The 10,000-nt window shown below is 52.0% G+C and overlaps 1 protein-coding gene across 6 annotated transcripts in view; it reads left to right on the top strand.

Annotated features, from left to right (window-relative positions):
- Window positions 1-10,000, top strand: part of LOC113023492 (microtubule-associated tumor suppressor 1 homolog) — a 55,058-nt gene that overhangs the window by 34,455 nt on the left and 10,603 nt on the right. For all 6 annotated transcript variants that reach the window (XM_026169530.1, XM_026169531.1, XM_026169533.1 and 3 more), the window contains 2 exons: window positions 5,864-5,988; window positions 6,164-6,517. In XM_026169530.1, coding sequence (XP_026025315.1) covers window positions 5,864-5,988; window positions 6,164-6,517 — 479 coding nt within the window. The remainder of the gene's footprint in view (window positions 1-5,863; window positions 5,989-6,163; window positions 6,518-10,000) is intronic.

Genomic DNA, 10,000 nt, shown 5'->3' with positions numbered 1-10,000 from the left:
CCGCAGCATCCCTCCCCCCCTGTGTGTGTGTGTGTGGATGCTTGTCTTTGTTTGTGTGTACAGTCTGGTGACACGCCTCTGTGGTGATGGGGGGGCATCGCCGTGTGCTCAGCAGCTGAGGAGTAATCGTCACCAGGATACGCTCGCTCTCTCTCTCACACACATGCACGAGTATCTCGCCCGTTTCTCTCTCTCTTTCCATCCGTGGTTGATTCGCCGTGACCTCGGCGACGGTGAAGCTCGCTGCTATTTTTGGCGCCATTTTCTTCCCGTGCTGGCTGCGGTGCAGGAGCCGCTCTGCTTCACTCCTTTTATTTCATGTGTTCGTGTCGCGGCGGCGGCTCTGTGGCTTTGATGAAGGCCGGATGGCGGCTTAGCGTGCGTCCTCGTCCCTGGACCGAGCGCAGGATCTGATTTTAAAATGCGGCGTCTTGTTTTTCCTCGTGGCTTTCACGCAGATGCAGGCTACAAATCCCAGCAGCAGTAACCAGATTCTGTTTTTGGAGGATTTTTTGTTTTTGAAATTTAAAGAAAAGGAGGATTTCCTCCCGTCCGCTAAAGAAGAAGTGGGTCAGTGTGACCTGCCGCTCAGGACACGTTGAGACGAGGAGAAGAACTCAAAGTGCAGAAAAGGACTGAGTCTGACGGAGGCGCCTCGCACCGAACCATGTTGTGGTCTCCCAGACTGTCGCTGTCCAACTTCCACGTGAAGCTGACGGCTAAAGGACTTTTCCGAAACCTCCAGCTGCTGTCGGGATGCAGGAAGAACACTGTGGTCTTCCACGCAGGTCTGGATCAGTCTCCGTCCCCCGTGTCCTCCCCACATCCACCCGTTCGTCCTCCATCAGCAGCTTCACCCCGTTAGCTGCTTCCATCCCTCCATGTGCTCCACACACCTTCCTTCATCCACCATAGATGCACATGGCAGGGTGGGGCTGGAGCCACCACACCCAAACAGAGGAGCTAATGAGCTGCTTTAATCCTGCAGCCACCCAAAATAAAAGCCCCATCTCTGTAACTGTTTGCCTTTCAAAATAAAACTCATTTTCACCCCCCTCCTCCTCTTCCTCCTCCTCCTCCTCCTCTCCTGTCTTTGTGTGAAGCTCTAATCTTTACTCGTGTGATGGCAGATCAGCCTCAAAGGCCACTTCACCCCCTCCTCCCTCCTCAGCCCCTCCTGTGTTCCTGCACGGCGTCGGCAGCCATTGTTGCCTCCGTGTCTCCTCCTGTGGGGGCTTTCAGCTCGGCTTGCAGCTGCAGTCGCACACGGCTGTGCGTGCGGGGCTTTCAGTTCCAGCGTTGCGGCATGGCGTGATGAATAGCCGTGGCTCCTTTTAGCCCCGATACCCACGCCTGACGGGGCACGGCCACGTGATTCACACACAAACCCGAAATAGCCCAGGACGCATCTGGCTTTTACTTATTCAGCCATTAAAAGGCTGCACTGTGTTTGTGCAGGCTGCAGCAGAGCCTGCGCTCGCTCTTAATGTGCCTCCTTTTCTGAAGAGGAGCTGCACGCTGCCAGGGTCTGTGTGTCCGTGCAGCAGGGGAGCTTTTCAAGTCCGTGCTGCATAAAAGCAAAAATCCCTGATGATGCTGCGAATAACCGTCAGCATTCATGCTAGCAGCGCTCGGTGTCGTTCAGCTCTGTACCTCGACTGACCACGAGAGACGTCGAGCTGAATACGTGAACGCGACAGTGAAGCTGCTTCAGCCTCTGATGCGTCACATGCACAAACTTTAAACATGCACAAAATCAAAAAACACCAGGAAGACTTTGTTGGATGAGCTGTTAGCCCTAAAAATGCAAGTGCAGCTGTGCAGGCTGTGGTGCGGGTGCACAGTGTTCGGTGGAATCGGTGGAGAACTCAGTACATGAGCGGCTGTTAGCTGGGTGGAGGTGAGAGTGGAGGTGCTGCAGTAATGTGCATCTTAGGAATAATGTCCCAAATACACAGCTTCCACCTCCAGATGTGGATATTTTATATTGAACCAAAGAGGTTGTTTTTCGTGTCCAGCAGGGGGCGACTCCTGTGGTTTGGGAACAGTTCCCAGCTTCTTTGCTCGGTGACCTCAGTTGACCTGATGAGTTTGTGCTCTGTCGTAGTTTTCACGTCCCTTTGTAGAAAGCGAAAGGTCGCAGGTTTAATTCTAGGTGGAGACACGGATCCTCTTTGGGATTGGATGAGTAACGGTGGGACCTGTGGCGCCCCCTGGTGGTGAGGAAGCAGTGTTTGGGTCCATCTCCTGCATACAGTCTGTAGTCCAGCAGTGTTTCTGTGGTCCTGTGTAGAATTCAGGCACATTTAGTTTAAGTCTGACAATAGGCTTTTTTTATGGGGGGGTTACCGTGGTTACCGTGGGTGTGTGTAAACCACGCTCAAAGCAGCAAAGTTCTAAATATCAGAGCCCATCATCAGCGGTTTGAGAGCAGCTAGCTCGTCGGAGATGTTTCGTGTGAAGGAGCAGTTTTTATGTTAGGATGTGATTATTTCACATCACCTGTGGGCCGGTCCACTCAGGCTCAGGAGAGGTGAGCCCTGGTTGGTTGTTTTTGCTCGGTGTGAAGAAGCTGGCGCACGTTTCTGAGGTTTGACTGCTCGGCTTGTCGTGGGTTCCTGAGAGTCTCGTCAGGCTTACTCTGCGTACTCGTCTGTGCTGTGTGCTTTGGCTCGACGGGTCGTTAATCCCTTCATCGTCTCTGATTGTTGGCATTAATGTGGATCGTGCGGTTTGGCCCACGTTCATGTCCTTCTGTAAATATTGGGCTCCGCCTCTCTGACCATCCATCTGAGCTCGGCGGCACGTGTTTGGCGGCAGCGTGTTTTCAGTCTGAGCTCCACAGACCCACTTCCCTGCTGCTCTGCCCCAAAATGTAGGTCAGAGCAGGCTTTAGTCAGCGAGCGCGCGCCCATGTACGCCGCACAGCGGTTCAGCTGAGGCCGGCCGCTCGAGCGAGCCTTAATCCGATGCAGAGGCCGCTGGTTTCCCAGATGTGGCGGCAGACGAGGACGTGAGAGGTGAAGAGTCTGCTTGGACTCAGTCGTGCAGTTTGATTGGAAACGTTAATTTTTGTGTTTCTGTTAGGAGATGAAAAACGATGAAACCTGAAAAGCATTAATAATAAATTATTATTGCTGAGACGTGTTTGAGCAGCTTGGTCCTGTCTGTGGGCTGAGAGGGCCTCCTGCAGCATTTAATGTATTTCTGGCAGACTCTGCTCCTCTGGCTAACCAGAGGGTGGGAGTGTGTGATGAAGAGGTGCTTTGACAGTCTCTTCCTCCTCCTCCTCCTCAGCTCTGTGGAGCCGCACAGAGCTGCAGGACTGAGCTGACCTTCCGAATGAGCGGGAATAACAAGCAAAGGCATCGAGCTTTGTGCCACGTTCATTACAGAGCCTGAGGAAAACGCTGAGAGTAAAGAGCTGCTGTGGTCCTGTCTCAGTGCACGACTCCTCCTCCTCTCTGAAGAGGAGTCGTCGTGATGTCCTGAATGTCCAGCAGCCTCTGTGGTGCTGACGTTGACCAGCGTGCAGCAGTGTGAGCAGCGATGATCGTTCAGTTTGAGTTTATTCATAACGCACGTTTTTACATTCGAACATTTAGTGTGTGTGTGTGTGTGTGTGTGTGTGTGTGCGTGTGTGCGCGCGGTGATGTCATCAGCCTGCTTTTACATCCTCGGGGCGATGGAGTGGGACAAATATGAAAGTTGTTGCTAGGAAACCAGGGGGTCTAATTTGGATGTAAATATATCAGATGGTGGACGCGTGCACCTCGTGACACGCTCTGCACGGTTGTTTCCATGGTAACAGGTGTGCGTGCACTTGTTGGATCATGTGTTGACTTTGAAGGGAAGCTGGTTTCATTCAGAGTTCAACCTCTCAGCACCTGGTGTTTTTGCCTCAGAGTAATCTGATTACATCGGAATAAGGATGGTTGCGGTTGGTATCCTTCGTCGTCCCGCACACGCTCAGTTGAGGCGGCTCATTAAAGATGGACCAGATCTGCTCTGTGACCTGCTGATAATTAGACTTTGGGCTCTGCAGAGGGCACATGCAGGAACTTTGACCGTCAGCGCTTTACTCTGATTACTTCAGAGTGAAGACAACTGTTGGTGGATTTTCACAGCTCGGCCCGAAGCCTCCGCTCCTCCCACACATCCCTTTTATTCCTCCTCCTGAGCTTCATCCCTGCGCTGCTTCTCTGACTGTTCTTCATAAACAGACCGCCCTGCTGAGGGCTCACGAGACTCACAGATAATGAGGCTGACGTGACGCTCGAGTGTGAGCTTCTACAGTTTACAGCGTCGCAGCGTTTCAGACACTCAAATTGAATTCGGGGTGCAGAAAGTGCATTTGTTCGCTGCGTGTTCGCAGCGGATTCTCGTGACTCAGCAGGGCTCGTCGCTGTGCTCGGTGTCTGTGATGTGCATGCTAACCGTGTGGTTTCTCTCTCAGTCTGGGCTCAGCGGCTCTGCATGCCTGCCCGGCACACTCCAGGTACAAACCCCTCACCGCAGCACTCGCACAGGTCACCACACACGAGCCACATGAAACAGCAAAGTCCTCAGGAATGTCTGCAGGATGCATGCATCAGCGTCTCAGGACTTTTCTCCTGTTACGCTGCAGTATCGAGCAGTTGCTATAGAAAAAACTTGGTTATATACTGCACTGTTTAAAGTAAGGAGAGGCTAAACACACTGTGTGTGTGCGTGTGTGTGTGTGTGTGTGTGTGTGTGTGTGTGTGTGTGTGTGCGTGTGCGCACCCTTCGGGGACTTTGTACAGTTTGAGTTCATCCTCGTTTGGTCATATTCCTGTGATTGTGTAAAGCGCTTTACAAATACAGGCCATTTACAGCCGACTAGCCTCACTCTAAAGCAACGGCATTACTCTGAAATGATTAATAAAGTAAAACAGCACCAGGCTACAAAGTTCTTACAGCTCAGAGGAAAAAATCAAGTCTCTCTTAATAATTTATATATTTTTATTTTTATTGAAAGGCAAAGATTCAGACAGCCTTTCTTGTGTGAACCCTCTGACTCTGTGACCTCGCCGTTAGATCGAGGTCGTGATTGGTCGGCGGGCGCTGGTTTGTGCAGGTGGCACAGTTCCACCTGAGGTTACCTGTAGCATAAACATCTGTGTGTCAGTGAAGCAGATGTGCCTGCACACAGCGATTAAACCTTCTGCTCCGCCAACGCTGAAAAACAGGAGCTGTGTTTGTCACGTGGGAGGTGTGCTCGCCTCCACTATGAGGCGGAGCTGAAACGACTCGCCGAGAGGCCGGAGTCTGAGATTGAACGCCGGATCTGTTCTGGTGACGGTCCAGCTGACTTCAGCGATGCCCTGCTCAGAGGCTGCCACCAGAGGGCAGCATCTTTAAGGAAGTGCTGTCAGGGCCTGTCAGCGCAGACCTGACGGGCTTTCAAAGTTTGACGTGTGAGAGATCCAGATGTTCAGATGAGTCGCTACAGAAAACACCTGTCGGCTGATCGCTCTCACTGAATAGTGGCGAGGCGTCGGGCATCTCGCACAGAAGCTTCATCTGCAGTCAGAGAGGGAAGGAGAGCGAGCGCGCTGAGAGCAGACGAGTGTCGATCGCTCGCTCTAATTGCTTTGGTCTCGTAATGCAGCCCTTAATGCACATCCACACACACACACACACACACACACACACACACACTCTCCCATGATGCATTGGTTTCAGCAGCAGGGCGTGTGTGTTTCTGTGTGTGTGATTGTCGTCAGCCTGCTGTGTGTGTGTGTAACTTGAGTGCGAGCAGTGTTTGTGCGTCCGTGTGTGGACACCATGCTGAATGTCGCACCCGCCGCCCGCACACTAAGAGGTCGTCGCTCTCTTGCAGTGGATAAAAACAACAAGCCGCGGGAGGCGCCGGGGAAAACGCCATCGCACACCGGCAGCAGCTCGCAGACGGCAGCATCCACCGGAGGAAACAACCAGAACCTGCAGCTGCCTCCGCCCGACCTGGTACGTGTGACACGAGCAGCGGCGTCAGGGTTGCTTCTGTTTGACGCATCAGCAGCTGAGACGACTCCTCGTCCTCTCGCACGATGAGCTGCGTTTGACTCTAGAACCAGTGAACGTGTTGTTAGCGTGTTGTTAGCGTGTTTGTAATCTCACTGTTTTCCTCCCGTTTGTGTAGATACCAGATGACGTGAATGCTAACGCACCAGTGGCACCAGTTCCTCCAGTGCCTGCCACTAACGCCACCAATACTGCCACGTCAGGAACCGCCGGACCCTCGACTCTCGGTTTGAAAGCGAGAACCGGGCCACGATCCGGCCCCAGAGCCGGGTCTCGCCTTCAGGGCGCGTCCAGAGCTGGCAGCCATGGAGGCGCGGTGGCGTCGGACGGGACGAACGGCATCAAACAGAACCAGAGCAAAGAGCAGGCAGAGAAGAAGAACCAGGCCATCGCTCAGCTGAGGAAGCTGCTCGTGCAAGGGAACAAAAGAGTGGAGGCTCTGGCTACAGTCATCCAGCATCTCTTCACGGAGGTACAGTCACACCTGCATTTACACAGCAGTGACGCCACCTGCTGGTCGGTTTAGACCTCAACAAACCCACATGCATCAGTTATGAAGCAGTTTATCCCCCGCACAGCGTAGCAGAGGGCGACGTGGTCCTCACAGACCAAACTGTTTGTTTGAGACTGACTCACTGCTGCCTCTGCTGGACGCTGCAGGAACTGCTGCGGTTGTTTCTTTACGACACTGCATGCTCACAGTTGGAGAGCGCTGCCCCTCGTCAGGCTTCTGGAAGTACTCAGAACAAAGGGGGCTTTAGAAGGACAGGACTTGTTTCCTGTCACATGTTACTGGCGGTGATGTCGTTTGTGAAAGTCTGAAGAGCTGATGGCGTCTTTTAACTGTGCGCACTCTTTGATTTGTTAACTGCAGCACAGCTGAAGCGAGGCTGTGATTTTGTTATGAGGCGTCAGATTCTCTTCGAGCTCTTCAAAGGCACCACAGGAATATTTGCATGCAGGTGTCACACAGGTAACGGACTCGTTAGCGTGTTTCAGGTCAGGAGGGGGCTTTAGCGCCTCGTGTGATGGGGGCGGGTCCTGCTGCGTGGATGTGTTTGCACATGTGAGCGCAGCGTGGCTTCACGAGGTGAACGGCCCATCCCGTCCCTCGCCTCGGGCAGAGCAGGGCGTCACAGCCTGTAATTACAGGTCACTCAGCAGCGAGCGGTGACGTCGCCCTGCTGATATTTAAGGTGCTGCTGGAGATACTCGCAGAGGAGGAGGAGGGGGCGGAGCAATGGCTGTTTTTAGAAGGAGGCAGCAGGGAGAGACTCGCCACGCCCAGCTGTCATTAAGAACAGCACATGATGCAATGGAAAGATCCTGCTCACACGCTCCTGCTGATGGACGTGTGTGTGTGTGTGTGTGTGTGTGTGTGTGTGTGTGTGTGTGTGTGTGTGTGTGTGCCTGTTGTAAGTGCAGTGCTTGCCTCAGGCTGAGGTATGGAGTGGATGCTGAACTTCCTTCGGTCCTGATCACACCGCGCACGTCCAAGCATGCAAACCCCCTCAGAGGACTCTGAGTCGGCGTGTCAGCCAATAAAAATATAATCATGACTGAATGATTCCAGTTTGAGATGCGTGCAGCAGTGATGTCACTGACCCCTGAACGCAGATGCGCTGAAGGCGGTTATTAAACATTTCAGTGTTGCCTCTGAGTCTCGGCGAGCCTCGTCTCCTGCCGCTCGGCGCTCACAGGTGACGTCGCTGTCCAACGTGGCTTCACAGCACCGTAAAAAGCAAAACAGGAGAAACGATCATTTATTCCTGTTTCCGTTCAGTAGTAAAATAAAGAGCCGTCGTCCCGTTTCAGCTGTCCTGTCATCCACACACAGCAGCCACGCCCACGCCTTTTAACCATTACTTCCTGGTACGCGTTGATGTTGGTGGACGCTGATGCACGAATTGAGGAAAACGTGAAACTTTTACATAAACGGTGCAAATGTCTGTGTTCGTGTTACAAAGTCTTCACCCTGAAGGATTCTGTGAGTGTCTGCGAGGATTTATTTTATTTATTTATTTAGGACAGTGCATGTTAATGAACATACATGTAAAAAAAAAAAATTACATGAATGTAAGCATGCCAGATTATAGCCGAAGGCTAATTTCCATCTGTTGTCCTTAAACATAAAAAATAGACATAATAATTCATAACAATTCATCATTCATTCATAATAAAAACTCCATCACCAAACTTGCACATACACACCATTCTGTTCCCAAATAAAACATTAAAACTAGACAACTCATACATGAAGGCTGCTGATTGGCTCAGACCAGCTCCAGGATGCGTCCGTCAGAGTCCAGGATGTGGACGGTGTGTTCAGTAAACACTGTGTGTTTGCAGACGGCCGAGCGCAGCCTACAGAGGCATTCATGTCTCTGCTCGCTGTCGTGACTCTTTGTGTTGAACCTTTGTTGTTCTCTGTGCGGCCGTGTTGTGTTCGGGGGCCGAGCACTAATGCCGTTAATTAGACACCCGGGGGGTCGAGAGGCACTCGTAGCTCTGCTTGTTTTCCTCGCTGTACATTTTCTAACTTGACTGTACTGTTGCACTGATCCGAGAGCTCGGCCTGATGAAGCACAGCTGTCCTAAAGTTTCAAGCTGAAGCTGTTGTTGGCCTGGAGTGTCTGCGGAGCGAGCGGCTCATAAAACCTGTTATCAGCAGGAAAACCTGCACACGAACGAGAGCGCGCTTACATAACCCCGTCAGATTTTTGTGTTGGAGCATAAACTGCTCCGGGCTCCTGTCTGCCTGGGATATTGATTAGATGGGAGGCCTGCTGGGAGGTGCTGGTGAAAGGGGGAGTCATGGGTGGAGGAGGGGGAGGAGCAGGAATGCAGCAGCTGCAGCTGAAGCCCTGAAGCTGTGTGATTTGTGTTTGTTATCTGAAGCATGAATGCCGGCACTATCTTATCTGCCTGCACACTTGAAAGGTGACTGCTGAATATAAACAGAGCACTTAACGCCAAGCCCCCCCCCACGCCGCGGGGGGAGGCGGAGCCGTTTGAGCTGCACTGGAAAAGCGTGTGTGTGAAAGCACGCCATCCACGGTTACTGACGGTAAACAAAACTAGACTCCAGACTGAAGCCGGGGGGGCGGGGTCTAACTAACTCTGTTAGAAGCTTCTTTTGCGTCGCTGCTGTTTGACAGATTTTTATTGTGTTTTTATTTTAAAATGTCAAAATATTAGTTTTTAAAATCCTCGTTCGGTCACATGGTGCGATGGGCTTTTATTGTGACGCCAGGAGGAACAGTCTGTGTGTGGACGGTTTGTGGGGTCTGATAAAAGACACAGACTGTATATAAAAGATGTCATGGCCGTCACACGGGCGTCTCTATGACACCGGGTCAGACTGAGGCTACAAACTTCAGTCACAGGCTTAAAGCACAGAAGAGTCGCCCCCTGCTGGCCGTGCAGGTCTAAGGCATTTTCACGTTGCCATCTTTTTATACAGTCTGTGCTAAAACCTCCCGAGCATAAGTGTTTTGGTCTTTGTGCACTGAGTGCGTTTCATGTCGGCTGCTGTAGAAACCAGAATCGGTTTTATAGCCACTGAAACTGGACTAATTAGTCTTTCTTTAGAGCTTCGTGGTTTTTAAAATATGTCCCAGCTCTGCGGGAAACTCCCAGATAAATGTAACGCAAAGTTTATACGGAGGAAAAATGTGAAGCTGAAGACAAAGAGAGGCGTGATTTAAACGCCGATGCTCCGGTCCGGTGAGTTAACGACTGATAGAGCAGGAGAGAAAGGCAGATAAGATTAAAGATATGAAAAGAGGAGGGCGGTGCAGAAATAACTCGCATTCCTCCATCAGACGGGAGGAGGAGAAACAGATGGAGGGGGGAGGAGGTCTGTGGTGGACAGGTAGAGTGTGGGAGGAGCAGAGGGGGAGGGCAGAGAGTTTGCTCTGTAGTAGTTTGTGACAGAGGGAGAGGAAGGACGCCG

Source organism: Astatotilapia calliptera, chromosome 6 (assembly GCF_900246225.1).
Source record: "Astatotilapia calliptera chromosome 6, fAstCal1.2, whole genome shotgun sequence".
In the NCBI taxonomy this organism is placed as follows: Eukaryota; Metazoa; Chordata; class Actinopteri; order Cichliformes; family Cichlidae; genus Astatotilapia; species Astatotilapia calliptera.
The sequence above is the reverse complement of the archived record's forward strand: the minus strand, read 5'-3'. Positions and strand labels throughout refer to the sequence as shown.